The sequence below is a fragment of the Microtus oregoni genome, unplaced genomic scaffold (assembly GCF_018167655.1).
Source record: "Microtus oregoni isolate MIOR12 unplaced genomic scaffold, Mior012 000029F_ref0000214, whole genome shotgun sequence".
NCBI classification, from domain to species: Eukaryota; Metazoa; Chordata; class Mammalia; order Rodentia; family Cricetidae; genus Microtus; species Microtus oregoni.
In genome coordinates this window covers 939,707-960,744 of record NW_024543088.1, presented here as the reverse complement: position 1 = coordinate 960,744, position 21,038 = coordinate 939,707, and the positions used below count along the sequence as shown (strand labels likewise).

Sequence of the window (21,038 nt, the reverse complement as noted above, 5' to 3'; positions counted from 1 at the left end):
CTGGTGAGATCCTTCCCTCTTGCACATATTCCAGCTGCTGCCACCTCCCTAAGGGCCTCACAGGGCCTCACCAGGCCCTTAAAAACCTCAGGGGGGCAGGCGGGCGATGGTGGCGCACGCCTTTAATACCAGCACTCGGGAGGCAGAGGCAGGCGGATCTCTGTGAGTTCGAGACCAGCCTGGTCTACAGAGCTAGTTCCAGGACAGGCTCCAAAGCCACAGAGAAACCCTGTCTCGAAAAACCAAAAAAAAAAAAAAAAACCCTCAGGGGGTTTGCTACAGTAACAGCAAACTGAGACAGCTGGCTTCAAATTTAGGCTGTTGTCTAGTGAAGACACTTTGAGAACGTCCCCCTCCAGGGGAAGTGTGAGGCTTGGATATCCCATCAACTCCTGGTCCCCTTCTTGTGTGTGCTGTTGCCTGACCCAAAGAACCACAAGAGCGCAAGGGTGCGGGCGCCACACTTTACTCCAGCTCTCTCCCACTTTAGTATTAAATATATCTGAAATATATTAATCTTAGAAAACGGTATTAACAGCGTCCCATGAACATAGGCTGTAGAGTAAACAAATCCAGATTGAAAAAGGGTGGGGTGTGCAAAACCCTGGAGTGTGAGGTGCTAGGGTCTTGACTGTTCTGTGGTCTCCTGTTGAGAAAGGTGTGGCACCCTCCACCTGTCACACCAGAAGGCCAAGGAAGCCAGGAGAGACCCCATCCTCAAAGGACGGCCTCACTACGACAGTCATTCAGTTTAATGGGATAGCGTGGGTACTTATTTGGTGCTGGGGAACTCAGTCTCTGAGCAGATTTTCTGGCTTGGGATAGCCAAAGAGAACAAAGTCAGCTTCGTAGAGTTTATAGAGCTGCTGCCTCCAGGCCAGGGGGATGTTGGCAAACCAGTCCTCCTCCCAGCTGCTGGCTGTCCTGTTCCGGTAACTCGGGGGGAAGTGGAGCTGGGAGTCCACTTTGAGAGACCTCAGGAGTTGGGCAGCATCCTCATCCAGGGTCTCCAGCTTCCCTACGAAGTCATAGTCTATCTGGCACGGGTGGCAAAGGCGGTACACCTGTCGCCAGTGTTCGTTGAAGGGCGCCAGCTTCTCGGTGTGGGGGTCCAGCAGGTACTGGATGAAGTTAGCGAAGGAGACCTTGAGACCGGCGCTGAAGGCCTCGCTCACCGAGGCAGGCAGGCTGGTGTGGTTGGCATACAGCCGGAGCATGGGCACCGCGAACTTGCGGTAGAATTCCTCGTTCTCCAGCTCGAACTTGCTGCGGAAAGCCGAGATGAGGCGCACGAAGGGGTCGCGCACAAACAGGAACTTGGTGTACTTCTTCAGCTTGACTTTCATGAGGTGTCGCGAGAACTTCCCATAGCGGCGCCAGAATTTGTTGAAAGTCAGGTGCGTGCTGGTGTTGTGCACGTGCTCCCGGGGGATGTCCAGGGGGTCTCGGTAGGGGCTGCCCCGGTCCAGCAGGCTTTCACTCAACACGATCATCACTCGCTTCCAGTTGGTACAGGCTACCTTGGGCACGTAGCAGTAGATGACCCCGTGGCGATCGTCCACGATCAGGTGGTTCAGTTCATAGTTGGGGATGTCATCAAAAGAGCGGTCCTTGGTGGGGAATGCCAGGCTGGCGTTGGCACAGAAGTCTCTTAGCAGGCTCCTCCTCTCAGCCTGCTGCCGGTCCCGGTCTGGGTTCTGTTGGGCATCATGGGTGGACCAGTCATAGCCTCTCACATTCTCCTCCATGTGGTCCAGGACCGGCTTGCTGGGGGTGAGCATCGGGGGCTGCTCAGTTTTTCTTCTGGAATGGTCCTTCTGCTTTGCATCGGAACTAAGTAGTGTGTCCAAAAACTCGTCCACATCGGAAGTGAACACATTCTCATCACCCAGTCCTGGGGTGGGCTGGGACTCCAAGATGTGTGGTCTGGATAGGGACGTATGCAGATAGAAGTGGGCGGTGCCCACGTTGTCCCAATAAACAATGATCAAAAGAATCATGAGGGCCGACCCCAGTACCAGCCATAGCCGGAAGAGCCGAGGCTTGGTCATGCTGCCCTGGGCAGGGTCCACACTTGGCCCCTCACTTTAGTCCTGTGTACAGCTGGGACATGGTGCTGGGAGATGAACCTGGAGAGGCAAGAACACACCAGTTAGAGGTTCAGAACAGCATGAGTTTTCTCGCACAGGAGGGCCTTGGGTGGCGGGTATTTGCTGACATTGGGAACCCCCCTCTCCAATACCCACCAAACAGCCCCGCCTGCAGGTCCAGTCTCTAGCCTCCATGTTTGGGGCTTCAGTTACTCCAGCTTTAGGGGTCACCAAAGTAAATAGAGACTCTTTGCCCCTTAACTGAAAAAGGCCAAAGGGCTAGGCAGTCCCAGTGGGGAGAGAGTTTATTGGGCGAGCATGAGGATCTGAGTTAGATCCTCAGAATCCACTTCAGCCACGTATGGCTCGCACATTGGTGCATGCCTTTTATCCCAGCACTCCAGAGGCAGAGGCCAGCCTGGTCTACACAGTGAGTTCCAAGACAACCAGGGTTATGTAGAGAGACTCTGCCTCAATCAAACAAACAAAAAGAATAAAAATAAAAAACCAAGGTGTGGAAGTATGTGCATATAATCTCAGTGCTTGGGATGCAGAGACAGGAGGATTCCTGGGGTGCAATAACCAGTCTGTCGAGTCTAGTACACAAGCCTCAGGTCAAAAAGAGAGACCCTGCTTCAAAAGAGAAGGTGCATGGCCCAAGGGACCCCTGAGATTGACCTATGACTCAAACACACACCCTACACACATGTGCACCCCCACACCCACTTACAAACCCTGAGATGGCACCTGAGGTTGACCTATGACCTCTAGCCTTCATATACACACTTTCTCATATGCATACATACACATAATTTTTTTAAAATAAAAAAAGAGAGAAAATGGTTTCTCAGAAGCTAAACACACAAGGATATGGCAAGGAGGAAGGGGAGGAGGTTGACAGAAACATCTGTCGCCAGGAGGTTACGGCTGAAGTTTATACAATGTCCAAGCCATCCTTCCTCCCAAACCCTTCCATTGTGCATTCTCAGACCACACGAGTGCAGCTGAACCAGGCCTGGCTGCTGCAGCATGCAGGAGGACACCAGCAAAGTGACCCACCACCGGAACAGCCTGGCTCCCATGCAGACAGAGTACCCAGAGGGCATGGACCTGAAGCCCCGGTCATGGGCAAGAGATTTGGTTCCCAGGTTCCAAAGCTGGTCCCCAAGGAAGTGCAGCTGTCCCACCACTGAGGCCAAAGCCATGCTCATAGTAGCCCAGCAACAGGAAAAATCGGTCCAGTGACATCCATTCCTCTTAAGCTAAGCACCAGGGGAATGCAGAGCAGGGACTTCGAGACCACCCTTCACAGGTGTGACATTCCTGCTCCCGCTCACCACGTGCCCTGTGGTAGTCATGGGGCCAGAGCAGACAGCTGATCCGCAACCTTCACCACAGGAGCAAGAGACACTGTGGCAGCCCGCATGGTGGTGAGGTAGCCTGGACCTCGACTCCACCTGGTGTCAAGAGCTGGGAGGAGATGGACACCTGAGGGTGACCTCTGACCCAAACACACCACACACACATGTGCACCCCCCCCCACTCATATACACCCACTTACAAACCCTGAGATGGATTTTCACAGCAGGACCTAGAGCTGGGCTGAGGTCCACCATGACTCCCATCCCCGCTCTAGTGGGAGGACAGGGGACATGGAGACAGTGCTGGTTGGCACTCAGCTTTCTCCGTCCCTCTCCACCAGTACAGAAAAGATTAGTCATGCAAACATTAATCAAAAGCAAGCAGAAGCGGCTCTATTAATATCAGATGAAGAAATTTTCAGAAGGAAAGAACTTAGTCAAGACGAGGAGAGATGTTGCATCATCACAGAAAACTCAACCCACAAAGAAGACATAACAACCACAAATACATATTCATCACATAATAAGGCTTCGAAATACATAAAGCGAAAATTCAGACTGGGGATGTAGCTCAGTTAGCAACTACTGAACCCTGAGTTCTATCTCTAGCACTGCATAAAAACAGGTGTGGTGGCACATGCCTGTAATCTCAGTAATAGAAGGTGGAGATGGGAGGGTCAGGAATTTAACGTCATCGTGAGTTTGAGGATAGCCTGAGCGACATAAGACCATGTCTCAAAAAGTTATTTCATATATATTTATATTTACATATATTGTATGTATATGTATATATAGTTGAGTTGTACTTAGGGGGAAAATTCACAATTATATTTGGAGACTTTAACTTTCTACTCTTTTCTTTACATTTGATTTTGTTCGATTACATGATTTGTGCGTCCGTCTACGTGGGTATCTGCATGCGAGTGAAGGTGCCCTCAGAGGCTGGAAGAGAATATCAGAGGCCCTTGAGCTGGAGTTACAGAGAGTTGTAATCCATGTGACGTGGGTTCTGGGAACCAAACATGGGTCCTATGCCATGACAGGCCACCCTGTGAACCGCAGAGCCACCTCTCCAGCCCTGACATTGCGGTCGTGATAACCGAGAGAAGTACAGGACAGGGTGTCACTGACACTGGAATGCTTTCTGATACAGCTGATTTCACTTGTCACCTTCAAGCAACACAACATTCAGCACAACTGAAACCATCTGGAATTATTTAGTTACAATGCTATAAAAACAAGATAACAGTATCAGAAGGGTAATAGGAAAAGCTTCAAACACAGGGGAATCAAAAGGCCCACTTCTAAATTAATCTGTGGGCTACCACAAAGGGAATTTTGGTTGGTGCTTGTTGAGACACTGTTTTAAAGGGAAGTTTTGTTGTTTGAGACACTGTTTCAAAGGGGATTTTTTTGTCATTTGAAACATTGTTTCAAAGGGAATTTTTGTCATTTAAGACATTGTTTCAAAGGGAATTTCTGTTGTTTGTTATCCGAAACACTGTTTCAATGTACAGGCTCGGCTGCCCCTCAGCAATTCTCTTCCTCCTCAGCTTCCCTACTGCAGGCATGCACCAGCACCCTTGGCCTCAGAAGTTTTCTTTCAGTGCATGCATGGCTACATGCACGGGGGTGTATGCTCATGTCACAGCGCACAGGTGGAGGCCAGAAGACAACCTCTCTGGAGCTGATGCTCCTCTTCCATCTCGTTTTGAGACAGGACCTCTCATGACAGTCATCATGTTTATTACACAAGCTTCCAGCCACTTCTTCCCTCTCTGCCTCCCTTTCTACCTTCTGAGTTCTATATTAGATATACACCATTGCATCTGGCTTTTTATGTGGGTTCTGGGGGGTCAAACTCAGGTCATCACACCTACACAGCAAGCACTTTACCCACAGAGTCACCTCAGTCCCTTCAAAGAAAGACTTTAAAAGACACCGGAAATGAAAAATGAGAACATGATGCATCAAACCCCATGAACTCCAGGGAAGCAGGGCCCGAGGTATTGGAAAGTGACAGATGACAGATCCGTGATCTAAACTCAGCCAGGTGTTGGGGCACACACTTGTAATTCCAGCAGAGGCAAGAGGATCTCTGTGAGTTCGAGCCCAGGCTGATGAATATGAGACGCTGTTTCAAACAAACTAAAGCAAGTAAATAAATAATGAATAAAGGCTCCCACCTCTCATAACTGGAAAGAGCAAGATAAACCGAATCCATGAAGGAAGAAATAACAAGAGCAGGTCAGAAATTGGTAAAATGGAAAACAGGTAAAATAAAGAAATTAATGAGGGGGAAAACCTAATTTTTAGGCAAGGATGGTAGTGCCCCATGTGCTGCCCCCTGGGGGTGACTGAGGTAATAGGACAGGCGAGACTGAGCTCCACAGTCACCCTGTCCCTAAGTAATTCTAGAATCAGGTCTGCTGGAGAGGGAAACTGAGAGGAACTACTGAAGCCACAGTTCACTTTCCCTACGATGTCTCAAAAGGTCACAGGGTGGAGGGACCTGTTTATTAAAAATGTGTGGTGGGAGCTGGAGAGATGGCTCAGCGGTTAAGAGCATTTGCTGCTCTTGCAGAGGACCAGGGTTTGGTTCCCAGTATCCGCATGGCAGCTCACAAGTGCCTGGAACTCCAGTTCTAGGGGATCAGATACCCTCTTCTGGCCTCCATGGGTTTGTCACCTTGGTGTAAAAAGTCACTAAAGGGGCTGCAGCTGGCCCAGATCTGGCCCTGTGTGGATCCGGGGTGTAGCTCAGTGGTAGAGCCTCTGCCTAGAATCCCCCAGTGAGGGGCTGGGGTGTAGCTCAGTGGTAGAGCCTCTGCCTAGAATCCCCCAGTGAGGGGCTGGGGTGTGGCTCAGTGGTAGAGCCTCTGCCTAGAATCCCCCAGTGAAGGGCTGCCACTGAGCCACACCCCAGCCCCTCACTGGGGGATTCTAGGCAGCAGCTCTACCACTGAGCCACACCCCAGCCCTTCACTGGGGGATTCTAGGCAGAGGCTCTACCACTGAGCTACACCCCAGCCCCTCACTGGGGGATTCTAGGCAACAGCTCTACCACTGAGCTATAATCCCCACCTAATGACTCCCTTCGGACAGTCAAACCCCATCATTTCCTCATCCAGCTTTGAACTTGCCCCAGTGAAACAATGCCGGATCCACACAGGGCCAGATCTGGGCCAGCTGCAGCCCCTTTAGTGACTTTTTACACCAAGGTGACAAACCCATGGACTCTTTCCACTAAGACACATTCTCCTTTCAGTCTGAGAGGCCAGAGTTCATTTTTAACATCAAGGCAGTCCCCTCTTGTCATGTCTGACCTCAGACAAACCACATAAACAGCAGTTACAGAAATGAGTCAGCTGCAAACAGGAGAGGGTTCTGTGACAGCAGCCCTTTGAAGGGGCCACTCTGCCACTTTAAAGTCACCTCTCACAGGACTGCAAGGAACAAGAGCAAAGGAAGGAAAAGGCCCGCCAGGTTAGCACCACCAGCAACCAGCTTTACTTTATTTCACTTTTAAGTAGTTTGGGATCTAGGAATGTCTAGCCTTGTTTCCAGACATCTGGGGGGACAACTGTGCTGCCTTCTGTGAGGGTTAGGAAGTCAGCTGGGAGCGCTGGGACAGAGAACCACAGCCATGGTCCCTGCCTGCCTCCAAAACAGTCAGGGACCACAAACGACCTCAGAGAGTAATTTTCCATTTAAAAAATAAGGGCGTTATTTTCAAATCCAAAATCTCCCAACTCTTTCAAAACAGCAGTCAACAAAAGGCCCCGTGTACTCTGAAGCAACAGCAGCAGCCGACTGGGGCAGCTCAGCCAAAGGAGCTGCTATCACACTTGCAACAGCGGTGGGACCTGGGCTCTCCCTTCAGCAGGATGCATCAGAGGCTGGGAGACTTTCACAAACCTGGGTCCCTTGTGCTCCTAAGTGTCCTGATAACCGGGGGCAGGTTCAACACCAGACTCAACAGCGGGGAGGTGTGGTTGCATGCAACAGGGCCATCAGACACTTCTCTCACCCACCACACACGTAACAATGCCACAGGCAAGTCAAGCAGCCAGAGGGCAGGTGCCATGTGGGGACCCAGTTGTTCCAAACTACCCATCACACCAACATGGGTGAGGAGCTGGGGATAGAAGGGCGGCCAGCGGTAGACACTGCAGTGGCCTCCGACCCATCATGTCTAGTCACGATTAGCTAATGGTGATGTTGGAAGGCAGAGTCACACCTCCATAAAAGCAGCATCGCTCTTTTAGAGCTCATGACCATTAGGCAAGCATGTCAAATAACAAGGGAGGACTAGAGCATTGGAAACCCAGATATTTAGACAAAGGTTATTCTGGGACTGGAAAGATGGTTCAGTGGGTAAAGTGTCAATCCCAAAACACAACTCTCCTCCTATAGGGGATAAATAGTTTATTTTGGGGCCAAATAAGTGATCATAGCCCTGGCACAGATTCCAGGCTCCAATGTGGTAACACTTTAAAGTTGTTAATAACATCAGAACAAAGGAAGTTATAAATAAAGGGCTTACACACACTGTTTCTGTTAAGTTTTGGTTTTTGTTGTTGTTTTGTTTTGTTTTTTGAGACATGGTTTCTCTGTGTAGCCCTGGCTGCCCTGGAACTTGCTCTATAGACTAGGCTGCCCTTGGTGCTACATGCTTGGCATCCCAGCAGTCAGGATGCTGAGACAGGAGCATCACAAGATAGGGGGTGTACTTTGGGCACATAGAGAAATCCTGTCTCAAGAAGGAAGGAAGGAAGGAAGGAAGGAAGGAAGGAGAAGGAAGAAGGGAGGAAAGGAGGGAAGAAGGGAGGGAGGGAGGGAGGGAGGGAGGGAGGAAAAGAAAGTGCTCTACCACTGAGCCACACCCCAGCCCCTCACTGGGGGACTGATTCTAGACAGGGGCTCTACCACTGAGCCACACCCCAGCCCCTCACTGGGGGATGCTAGGAAGATGCTCTACCAACCACTGATCTGTCCCCCCTCTTTTTCCTTTTCATTTTGATACAAGGTCTCCTAAAGTACCAGGGCTGGCATTGGACTCACTATGTAGCCAGGCAATCCTGAAATTTGCCATCTTCTTGCTTCAACCTCTCAAGTAGCTGAGATTATTGGCATGAGTCACCAGGCTGGGCTTATATTAGCCAATTTTTTCACACTCGGTCTCTTTGTGCACACACACTCCCATCACTGGCTGTTTCCCTGCAGAACTCTACCTTACCAACTACCAATGTTTTCTTTGCCACCTAGACTGGGGGTCTCTTTGTCTCATCACACTGAGTCCTCTGCCACTGAGAAAAGCATAAGAAGCATGGAGGAAGGAAGCAAAGCTTGGCTGGGAGAGAGGGGAGTAGAGGCCAGCTCCTGTCTGACACAGGTATGTCAGGGAACAGCTCTCTGTCACAGAACCCCAGGGACTCCAGATACTCATTCCTTCCCAACTGAGTCACTCTGGGCTCTCTGAGCTTTCTCTAACAGGCTTATTGAGGAATGACTGACACAGAATAAAACTCCCCCTTCCTATTTAATGTGTAGTTTAATATGCCACTGACTGAATTTTGGCATATGTATACTATAATTAATATTCCCAGCTGAGCGTGGTGCTGCAAACCCATCCTCCAGCACTCCGGAGGTGGGGGCAGGAGGAAGAGGAGTTCAAGGACAGCTTGCAGCACACAAGATCCAGTCTTTAGAAATAAATAAGAAGCAACGCACCAGGCAGTGGTGGCGCACACCTTTAATCCCATCACTTGGGAGGTGGAGGCAGGCGGATCTCTGTGTGTTCAAGGCCAGCCTGGTCTACAGAGCGAGTTCCAGGACAGTTTTTTCAAACCTACACAGAGAAACACCCTGTCTCAAAATAATAATAATAGTAATAATAATAATTAAAATAAACAAGTTGCTGCCAACCTACACAGAGAAACACCCTGTCTCAAAATAATAATAATAATAATAATAATTAAAATAAATAAGTTGCTGCCAACCTCTGACACTTAGCCATGGCAATTTCCAGTTTTCTAGAAGGTAAATGGAACCGTATACCAGAGAGGCTGTGCTCGTATGGCTTTCCTCAGCATAGTGCTTCTGAGGTTCATCCAGGCCATCACTTACGTCAGGAGACTGTACCTTTTCTTATTGCTGGGTGGTATTCCACAGTACTGTACCAGAGAGAGGGCTCAGCAGGCAAAGGTGCTTGCCTCCAAGCCTGACAACCTGAGTTTGACCCCTGGTATCCATATGGTGGAAGGAAAGAACCGACTCCCTCTAACTCTGTCATATGTATATGCACACACGTGCATATGTGCATATACAAATATATGTAATAATTTTTATATAAAAAAACCACTAGGGGTATAGGCCCATGATAAAGTACCTGTCTATAGTCCCCCACTGAGGGACTGGGGTGTGGCTCAGTGGTAGAGCACCTGCCTAGAATCCCCCAGTGAGACTGTTCAACAGTAAAGACATTTGCTGGACAAGCCTGGTGGTCTGAGCAAGAGGGAAAAACTGAGTGCACTGTCTGCCTCCCCTCACATCACAGCATACACATCCACACACAATAAGAATAAATTAAAATTTTAAATTAAAAAATAAAATAGGGGCTGGAGAGATGTCTCAGTAATTAAGAGTACTGGCTGCTCTTACAGAGGATCCAGGTTCAGTTCCCAGAATCCACATGGTGGCTCACGATCATCTACAGGGAGTTCCACGCCTTTTCCTGGCTGCCACGGAAACTGCATGCATGTGGTGCACAGACATGCATGCAGAAAAGACATCCATTCACAGAATTTTTATTTTTAATTTTTTTAAGGTTGAAGGAAAGGAGTGACACCAAAAGTTGTCTTCTAATCTTCACATGAGTGCTATGGTACACACACCCAAACTCACATGAATTCATATGAACATACGTACATGCACACAAATCCTTCATTTATTTTTAATTAACCCCATACACTAATACAGCACATGCAAATAGAATTATGCAACGAATGGTCACATTGATATGAATTTATGCCATGAAAATTGAGAGCTAAATGGGCGGTGGTGATGCTTGTATTCCACAGAGGGTTGAGGCAGGAGCGTCAGGAGTTCAAAGGCAGGCTAAGTTACGAAGTGAGGCTCTGCGTCCACAGAAATTGGAGGACTAGGGAAAAGCCTTAATCTGTGAAGCCTGCCTTGCCATCACGTGGACCCCAGTTGGAACTTTAATATCTATGAGAAGGCCAGGTGTGGTGGTGAAGTTTTGTAATCCCAGCACTGGAGAACGGAGACGGGAGGACTTGGAGCTCTTTGGTGGCCACCCTATCTGAATCCATATGACCCCAGGTTATTGAGAAAGAAAAGGACTGGAAACAAAAACAAGGTGGACAGCGCCTGAGGAAGGACACCTAGGGTCATCTGGATGTTGTACACACACACACATACACACACATGCACACACACAGGCACACACACAGGCACGCACGCATATACATGCACACATGGGGTAGTGTGTAAATCAAGATCAAATCTGGTGTTTAACCACAATGACTTCTGTAGAGCTGGGCCTCAGGTGCAGAGGTTATCAGTCCTGTTATCCCCACCCCCACCCACCACCGTGCTGATCAGACTGCAGCTTTCAAGTATACAAGACATCAATGCAGCCCAGCACAGGTCAACAGCTCCAAACCAGATCGGGAGTTCTCCAAAGATAAGGACCATAGCTAGTATACCTTCAACATTCCAAGTTCAAAATTCAAGTTTGTGTTGCCTGATCTGAAGATAAGGCAAATATAAGCCCTAAGTCAATGCACACACATGTCAAAGATACTTTCCATCACCATCAGACATGTCAGAAAGATCAGTTTAAGACATGTTTGGGTGGGGCTGGAGAGATGACTCAGTGGTTTAGAGCACTGGCTGCTCTTCCAGAGGTCCCGAGTTCAATTCCCGGCAACCACATGGTGGCTCACAACCATCTGCAATGAGATCTGGTGCCCTCTTCTACATATGTGCATACATGGAGGCAGAACTGTATACACAATAAGTAAATAAATATTTTTTAAAAAAAGACATGTTTGGGACCAGGCCTGACACAAGCTGTCATCCCAGCTACTCAAGTACAAATTCTACCTGGGAAACAGTGAGTTCAAGAACATCCTGGGCAATTCAGCAAGACCTTGTCTCAAAATAAAACAATCAAAAGGGGTTGGGACCCAGGGTGTGGTGTTGTACGCCTTTAATCTCAGCAGAGGCAGGTAGATATTTATGAGTTCAAGGTGCCAGTCAAGGTTACAAAAGAGGGTTGAGGACGTAGCTTACTAGAGCCTCTGCCTAGAATCCCCCAGTGAGGAGCTGGGGTGTGGCTCAGTGGTAGAGACCCTGACTAGAATCCCCAGTGAGGGGCTGGGGTGTGGCTCAGTGGTAGAACACCTGCCTAGAATCCCCAGTGAGGGGCTGGGGTGTGGCTCAGTGGTAGAACACCTGCCTAGAATCCCCCAGTGAGGAGCTGGGGTGTGGCTCAGCGGTAGAGCCCCTGACTAGAATCCCCCAGTGAGGGGCTGGGGTGTGGCTCAGTGGTGGAGCACCTGCCTAGAATCCCCCAGTAAGGGTGGAGGGTATAGCTCAGGGTAGAACACTTGCCTAGAATTCCCCAACTAGGGGAACAGAAAGCAACAGTAGACCACGCTTGACGTCACTGTGGAGCCTGCCCATAGCCCCTCCCCGCCTAGGCCCTCTACCCACCCAAGCTCTCATAGCCCTGACTTGTATTGCTCCAATGCCCTGCCCCTCTCCCTGCTTCTACCCTCCTACCTTCATATCTCTTTCTCCAGTCTCCCCATCCTGGTGTCCCTGGGTTCCATAGTGCTGACCAGGCCTGTTATCTTTCTTCTTGGTCACTCTTGTATAGCCACAGAGAGGTTCCTTGTCATTCATCAGTGGCCTGGTGGGACAGGCTCCACTGCTGGGTCAGTCACGCCCTGGGGCACTTCAAAGCTCACTCTGTTCCAAGGCTTTCCTAGTCACGCCTCAGAAAGTGGGGCACAGCTGCAGGCCCCCAACTCTGTCACCGCCCACCGTGTAACCATCTCTTCTCTCAGCACCCGACACAGATCTGTCACTGTGTGGAGACCATCACCACTCAACTCTGGGAGGGAGGACCCATCTTATTTGTCCCAGCACATCCTCAAGGCACAGGGCACAGGGGCCCACGTGAGGTAGGTGACTATCATTCTCTGCCATCCTAATTCTGAAAGTGGGTGCCAAGCGAGAAAGGGTCACTAGCACTCCCGCCACTTGTAATGCTTAACAAACATTTAGAGGAGCCGAGATGGCTCAGAGGGTAAGAGTGCTTCCTGCATAAGAATGAGGATATGAACTTGAACTCTGTCATCAATGTAAAGAGCTGGACATGTCTACACATGTACCTGGAAAACCAGCGCTGTGGCTAGGTGGCAGACAGGAGGGTCCTGAGGCTTTGCTGGCCAGCCAGGCCAAAACAGCAAGCTCCAGGTTCAGCAAGGGCCAGCTCACCAGTTAAAAGCACAGGCTGGAGCCGGGCGGTGGTGGCGCACGCCTTTAATCCCAGCACTTGGGAGGCAGAGGCAGGCGGATCTCTGTGAGTTCGAGACCAGCCTGGTCTACAGAGCTAGTTCCAGGACAGGCTCCAAAGCCACAGAGAAACCCTGTCTCGAAAAACCAAAAAAAAAAAAAAAAAAAAGCACAGGCTGCTCTTCCAGAGGACTTGGGTTCGAGTCTCAGCATTCACATCAAACAGGTCACAACTGCCTGTAGCTCCAAGACCAGGAGAGCCAACAGCCTCTCCTAGCTTCCGTGAGCACTTGGACACAAGTGAGCATCCATACAGATATGCACGAATAAAAATACATCTTAACAGAAATGAAAAGGGGCAAAGATGACCAAGTGACCAGAGCTGAGACAGGACACAGAGAACAAAGAGAATAATGAGGGGAAAATGCACAGGAAAGCCCCACCAGCTCGCAAGAGCCTAACACAAGCCGACCAAGGCGGGGAAGTTTCTTGCTCCAAGACAGCTATGCTTGGCTGAGACTGCTGCAATCTGTAGTGATGGAGCCCGGCAAGTTCCTTAGCAACCAGTATCCCTTCCTCTTTCCCTATCTTCACAGCTGCTTCTCCCTCATTCTGCTCTCTCTGAGATACGGGCTCACTATGTAGCCCAGACTGGCCTCGGATGCAGAAATCCACCCACCTCTGCCTCCTGCAGGCTACCACGTATGCCCAGCTTTGATTGCCAGTTCACCCAGTTCACCCTGTGCATCTAATCCTCAGTCACTGCCACCCAGCCCTGGGCTTTAGGTCTGACTTCCCTCATCTCAGCAAGTGACATCACAGGGTGTCCTCTCTCCTCGGGCCCCTCCCAGGCATGCCATGACTCCAATTAGAACAGCAGCCTGTGTTTACACACACTGCCGCAGCTATGGGGGAGACTATCCACAGCTGGGGCTGCCGGGACGCCGTAATTGTTTTTCTTTCCCCTCCCGCACAACAGTTTATCTTCCCGGGAACTAATAACAGTCTTGTGTTTTCACTTGCTTTGTTGCCTGTGTTCTCAGGACTAATCCGGCCTCAACCCTGCCAACCGTGTCAAGACCCCGGCAGCTGTTCCAGTGCACAGACCGGAGTCCCGTGAGCTGCTGGATCAGGAGCACCTGTGGTCATGTCACCCTGCTGGTCCCCTGGCCACCTCTGCCTGCAATGGTCTTCTCACCCATCTCCAGGGAGCACACTGTCCCTCCAACTATCTTTTTATGTCTAGGCTCAATACCTTACACAGGGACACAAGCTGGCCCGTCACCCTCAAGTTCAGGAGAGACAACTTTGGACCGTCTATCAAGGGCCGAGACTGTGGACTGTGCTCGAGGACAGAGCTCAAGGGAACAAGGTTTTCCCTCAGGAATTGTCCGCTCACTGACTTTTTTTGTTGTGTGTGTGTGTGTGTGCGCGCGCACACACACACACACCAGGGGCTGATGTCTGGGTGTCTTCCTCAGTCACTCTCCACTTCATGTTTTGAGACAGAATTTCTCACTGAACCTGGAACCCATCGATTCTGCCAGACTGGCTGGCCAGTGAGCCCCAGGGATCCTCCTGTCCCTGCCCCCTTCTCTGCCAGCACTGAGCCTTGGGTATACATGGCCATACTTGGTTTTTACATGGGTGCAAGTGATCCAAACTCAAGTTCTCAGGTGTGCACGGTCAGCACCTATCCACTGAATAGCTATGAAATCTTTTGTTAGGTTTCTTTGTTTATTTGAGACAGGTTCTCATGTAGCCCAGGCTAACCCCAAATTACTTGACAAGCAGTAAATGACCCTAAACTTTTAATCCCCCTATGTTCCTATTCTATCTCCTCCCCCGGCCCTCAGTCAGCCTCCCAAGTTCTGGGATTGTATGTGTGAATCACCAGGCCCACTATAGTTTGGGCTTTTTGAGACAGGGTCTCACTATGTAACACAGGCTAGCCTCTCCCCTCCTGCCTTAGCCTCCCAAGCCCTAGGAAGACAGCATGTGCCACCATGCCTCCACCTTATCCTGTGAGGGTTATTAATTATTTATGAGTTCTTTTTCCTTTTCATTTTCCAAGACAGGATTTTACCATGTTGCCCTGGAACTCACTATGCAGGCGAGGCTGGCGTCGAGCTCACAGAGGTCCACCTGCTTCTGCCTCCTTAGTGCTGGAATTTAAGGTGTGCGCCACCACTGCCCAGCTCATTTATGAGTTACTTTAGAAACAATCAAGTATTTGAACCAAGAACTGGCCACTGCTACTTCTAGGTCTCTTCTCTCGGGTCCTCCAGTTGTGAGGCTAAAGGGAAAGGCTGGGGGCACAGGTGGGCTGCCCAGCCTGGGAGCCAGATGCTCGCACCCGCAGCTCTCCCTGGTGCTCTGAGGGTAGCACCTCCTCCACTTGCCACTGGGTCTGCCGTTTCCCATTTGGCAAGTTTCAGGGTTTCTAAATAGTTTTAGAAACCTCCCTGGCTAACCGCAGGAAGCATTATGTGAGAGGGTTAGCTACTTCCAGCCGCACCTGTGGGCCAGCGACAACCATCAGCAGGGGCTGCACACACCAAAGGGGTGCGACACTCACGGTTAGCCCCTCTAGCTCTAGTCCCTCCCCATTTCCTCCTCCCCCTCTTCCATTTCCACTTCCTCCTCCTGCTCCTCTGTTCTCCACCTTATAGGGATCACAGGCTTCCTTCTATTTGAAAGACAAACTTTTTCCCCCTGGGAAGGGTGATGGTGGAGTCTCAAGGCAGGGTTTCTTTATATAGCCTTGGTTGTCCTGGAACTAGCTCTGTAGACCAGGCTGGACTTGAACTCAGAGATCCACCTGCCTCTGCCTCCCCAGTGCTGGGATTAAAGCTGTGCACCACTGCCCTACTGAAATACAAACTTATTAAAAAACTCGGGAGGCAGAGGCAGGCGGATCTCTGTGAGTTCGAGGCCAGCCTGGTCTACAAGAGCTAGTTCCAGGACAGGAACCAAAAGCTACGGAGAAACCCTGTCTCGAAAAAAAAAAAAAAAAAAAAACTGGACAGTGAAGATGTAAGCTGTTTTAAAACGATGAGAGTCCAGAGCTGGGAATGTGGCTCAGTTGGTAGGGGGCTCACCCAGCATGCACAGAGCCCTGGGTTCTACCTCTAGCATTGCATAAACCAGGTGTAGTGGCTCATGTCAGGAATGCTGGCACTTGGGAGGCAGAAGCAGTATGATCTGGAGTTCTGGGCCATCCTTGGCTACAGAGGTAAATGAAGGGTTACCTGAGACCTTGTTTCAAAATCTATATAGTAAGCTGGGCATAGCAGTGTATGCCCTTAATCCTAGCACTCAGGAGGCAGAGGCAGACGTATTTCTCTGACTTCGAGGCTAGCCTGGTATACAAAGCAAGTTCCAGGACAGCCAGGGCTACACAGAGAAACCAAACCCTGTCTTGAAAAAAATACAAACAAAAAGAAACACATACACACATAAACACACACACACGCTTTCTCACCTGATTTTTTTTTTTCAGTATTGTGAGTGAACAGGCTGTTTTCAGCCCCAGCATCTCCTGGTCTGCCTTCCTAGAACAACCATTGCCCTCGCCCAGCCCTGGCGATCGTGTGGTAATGACCATAAACTGATAAGTGCACAGTCACTGAGTGTGCACTTCTCTCCTTCCTCAGGTTCTGAACCCCTGAGATTCCAAGCCTGAGCATACACACCTCATGCTGAAGGTCTGCAATGTCACACCTTCTTAGCATCTAAAGTTCACACCCTGTCCCACGCCTCTCCTGGCACCCAGCATGGTGGAGTGGCTGCCCACTCCAGATCTCACGTCACTTCTGCCTTCTGCCCCGTTCCTACCATATCCTAAGGAAAGCCTCGCTGCCCAGAGAAGCCCTTGGGGACTTCAGACTCTTCATCCTCTCCTTAGCTACTGTTATACCCACACTGCCCGATGACACGAACTGCATCTCCCTAGACCCAGAATTCACCTGCCTTTCCCTCTAGGATCATGGGTTTACCTCTAACAGACCTGATCCTCGCTCATGCCAGACCTCGACTGCAATCTCCAGCAACCAAACTTGGGCTCCAGCATGGCATTCAGGTCCTTCTCAAGCAAAAATAAGTCTTTGCCGGGTGGTGGCAGCGCAAGCCTTTAATCCCAGCACTTGGGAGGCAGAGGCAGGCAGATCTCTGTGAGTTCGAGACCAGCCTGGTCTACAAGAGCTAGTTCCAGGACAGGCTCCAAAAACCACAGAGAAACCCTGTCTCGAAAAACCAAAAAAAAAAAAAAAAAGTCTTTTCAGGGCCAGGAGGATGGCTGAATTATAAAGGGCTTGCTCCATTCAGATCCCCAGAAGTCACAGAGTAAAACTGCCTGGCATGGTGCCATATGCCTATAACCCAGCACTGGGAGGCAGAAACGGGGAATCCTGGGGCTCACTGGTCAGCTAGCCTTGCCAAATTGGTGAATTCCAGACCTCTGTCTCAGTGGAGGAGGTGGTTAGCATTCTGGCTTTAAACGCACCTGCACAAAGCCCCGCCCCCCACAAGGGAGCCTTAGTCTCCTGCTCTACCCAAGTCTCCTGCATTAGCTGCTTCTTCCCGTCACACTTGGTGTTTAGCTAGTTTCTTAGAGACAGGGTTTCACATAGCCCAGGCTAGCCTGCAGCTGCCTTCAGTTCTTCGGCACCACGGTTACAGGTATGCGCCACATTTTCTGGCATCCTCTCTGCATAACACGAACGTCTTTCACACAGTGGCACTTGAACTGTATCACGGAATCGAGCGGACCTGAGCCAGGTGGACCTGAGCTGCCCAGGACCCGTGGTTTCCAGCAAGCCACCCAATTTAGTGGTTTGCCCATGCAACAAGAAACTGATGATGCAGGACCACAGGCACTGGACGACAGTAAACAGTTACTGCCCCCCCCCCCCCCCCCCCGGGCCCCTGCAAATTCGGTCCCAAATCCTAGCAACTCATGTGTAAGGAAATTAAACATGAAGATTCTTGGCAGACCCTTGGGTTTTGAGACACAGTCTCACCCTGTAGCCCAGCCTGGTCCGAACCTCACTAAGCAGCCAAGGTTGCCCTCAAAACTCCCAGCAATCCCCTTGCCTCAGCTCAAAAGTGCTGGCACCACACTCGGCCTCAGGCAACTCTCGAAGTGTGCTATCATTCCCTGCATACAGGAGTTTCCCGATAATCTTTTTCCTCTCTTTCGCATCCAGACACAGGGCCCTAACTCATGTTACCAAGCCTGGGGGCACACCATAGAGCCCCAGCAATCTAAAGGCTCACAGCGCCACTCCACCCCAAGGCTCACATCCTCATTCAACCTGGGACTCCCATCGCAATGTGGGATTATAAAATAAATAATTTAAGAAGGCTGCAAACATTACAGCTCTCCGTGCAACAGCCAGGCGGATGCGCGGAGCCCAGGGTCTGCCAGCGATGTCTTCAGATGTCTTCGTGGCCAGAAGCCCAAAAAGAAGATAGGTCCTACTGTTAGCCACTAATGTTCGGCTTCCTGTGGCCCACCAGGCATGAGGCTGCTGCTGGCGGCAACCGCGGCAATGCTCAGCCCCATCTATGAGCTGGGGTCTGCACTGCTGTCTGTGGCCAGCCAAGTTCAGGGGCAGGAGGATGCTCAACGGACTGGGGTGAGATGTGGAGCCAGGGCTTGCTCTGTGCAAAAACTCGCTTCACAGACAGCCTCCTGCAAGGTCTTGCCGGGACACTGCAGCACGCCAGTCCCAAAACAATTGCTTTCTCGCCTGTCCCCCCACATAGCCAGAGACAAGACTGATGTGCTCCCCCCCAACCTCAGTCAGGCGTTTCTACTGCAAAGGAAATTGTCCAAGCGACCACACCCTCTTCCACGCATTCTGCAGGGCTTCACAAGAAGATGGCTCAGAGAAGGTGTTTGCAGGACCAAGGTCACAAAGCCAGCTGGCCAGAACCGGGATTCGAACCGGGAGCACGTGGGAGCTGCCAAAGCCGTGCAGAATGGGGTACGGATTTGCATCGCCCACGCCCTCGCCCCTCCGGGAGTCTCTCGCACACCTCACTCCACTCGAGCCTGCGCTCCTTACCTAGCGCCCGCTATTGCCACGGCCGCCGATGCTGCTGCTGCCGCTTCTGCCGGCAATGTCGCCTCCTCCCGCTAGCCACCCCTCCCGCTAGCCGCCCCGCCCGAGGCCCGGCCCCGCCCCCCAGCCCGACCCCCTCCTCCATCCTCTCGCGAGAACCAGCTAGTGGGACTACGCCCGTCCTTGATGCGCCTGCGCACTCCTCCCCACCCTCGCCCCATGCCAGCCCGTGCCATGTGGCGCCTTATTTACGGCCAGCGATTGGTCCCACCCACCATCCACTGGGAGCCCCGCCCCTTCCACAGCCACCAATCCGAGGTGGGGGCGTGGCTGATCTCACGAGGTGGGGCCGGTCTAGCGATTCGAACTCCAGCTTGGGCAAAGCAGGATGACAACCGCGTCTGAGTTTATGGGGCTAAAGAGAGAGCATGCAGGTAAAGCTCTTAGTGAGAGCCAGGCATGGTGTCTCAGGCCTTTCACCCCAGCTACATCGGGGCGCTGAGGAAGTAGAATGGAAAGTTCCAGGCTAGCCTTACTTAATGAGATCCTCTTCTCAAAAGCCAACCAACGTTTGGGGAGAGGGCTCAGCGGGTAGAGTACTGGCCTGGCGACTGTGAGAACCTGTGTTCGGAGCCCTACCACCCACGCTCATGAGCCAGGCTCCGCGGTGCCTGCCTGTAATGCCAGCGATGCCAAGATGGGCATTGACAGAGCGATCCCTGGAGCTTGCTAGTTGCCCAGCCCACTCTATTGGTGAAGTTTCAGACCAATGAGAACTCTGTCTCAAATAAAAGTTGGAAGGTGCCGAGGTTATCTTCTGCCCTCCACACACCGCATGGGACCACCTCCACAGAGCAAAGCAAGCATGGTGACGCACACCTGGAATCCTAGCACTGAGCAGCCTTCTCAAAGCAGGGGACTCTTTTGATGCCAGCAGACTCTCCCGGAGCCCAGGATAGAGACCTCTTTTTGTAGCAATCTGACAGGATGGCAGAGGGCAGAGCCTAGCAGGATTGATTATATTTCAGTGGTGGGTGATTCCCAGCTTACTACTAGGACTCAGATCTTACAGCTAACTACCCTGAGTTGCCCAGTGTGCGCATGACCGGCTCAGGCTCCTTTGCGGTTCTGGAGGCCACAGCAGGAATCCAGGTCCCAAGCAGGCTGGTTCTGACAGAGAGTTCTTGCAGAAAGCTTGTGGGAGGCTTTTCCGGTCCTGTGTGCTTCTGCAAGCAGGATCAGGACCACCCCATGATCTCATTTTATTGCCACTCTACTGACCCAGTGCCCAAATAAGGTCACTTCTGAGGCACTGGGAGCTAGAGAGCCAACATCTCTTTCTTTTGCGGGGGGTGGGGGTGGGGTGGGGTGGGGGGGGGGTGGGGGGTGGGGTAGGGGTGGGAGGGTGGGGGGGAAATAGAACACAGTTTCAGGATGAAGTGTGACTCTGGGTAGAGTGCTTGCCCAGCCCTGGGTTCCATCCCTATTAGTGCGTAAACAATGCATGGCAGCACACATCTGCAACTCCAGCACATTCCGGAGCTGGAGACAGGAGGATCAGGATCAGCTTTGGATACACAGTGAGCTTGAAGGTAGCAGTGTCTCCAAAACAAAGTATAAATGTCATGCAATAAGTTCGTTGTTGTTGGGGTTTTTTTTTTGTTGTTGTTTTGTTTTTGTTTTTTTGTTTTGACAGGATCACTCTACGTAGCTCTGGCTATTGTGGAACCAGGCTGGCCTAGAATACACAGAGGTCCACCTGCCTCTGCCCCTGCCTCTCGAGTGCTGGAATTGAAGGCATGCATCGCTATGCCTGAACAATATGCCTGCATTTTATTTAGGCAGGTGTTACGGCACTCGCTTATAATTCCAACGCTTGGGCAATGGAGGCAGGATTGCAAGTCTGAGGTCAGCCTGGGCTACGTAAATGTTATTTTCTATTACATATCAGCTGGAATGGCTTATGCCAA

The 21,038-nt window shown here is 51.0% G+C and overlaps 1 protein-coding gene across 1 annotated transcript; it reads right to left on the bottom strand.

Moving 5' to 3' along the window:
• Positions 1–272: 272 nt before the first annotated feature.
• On the bottom strand, positions 273–19,169 carry LOC121464987 (carbohydrate sulfotransferase 12). Its single transcript, XM_041678133.1, has 2 exons — positions 19,072–19,169; positions 273–2,129 (listed from the first exon to the last, which is right to left on the bottom strand). Exon 2 carries the CDS (start codon positions 2,049–2,051, stop codon positions 792–794), a length of 1,260 nt encoding a protein of 419 aa, XP_041534067.1. The 5' UTR covers positions 2,052–2,129; positions 19,072–19,169; the 3' UTR covers positions 273–791.
• Between the last annotated feature and the right edge of the window lie 1,869 nt (positions 19,170–21,038).

What these genes read in the sequence shown, in the direction of transcription:
- LOC121464987 (XM_041678133.1), bottom strand. Translation starts at nt 2,051, where the DNA reads ATGACCAAGCCTCGGCTCTTCCGGCTATGGCTGGTACTGGGGTCGGCC.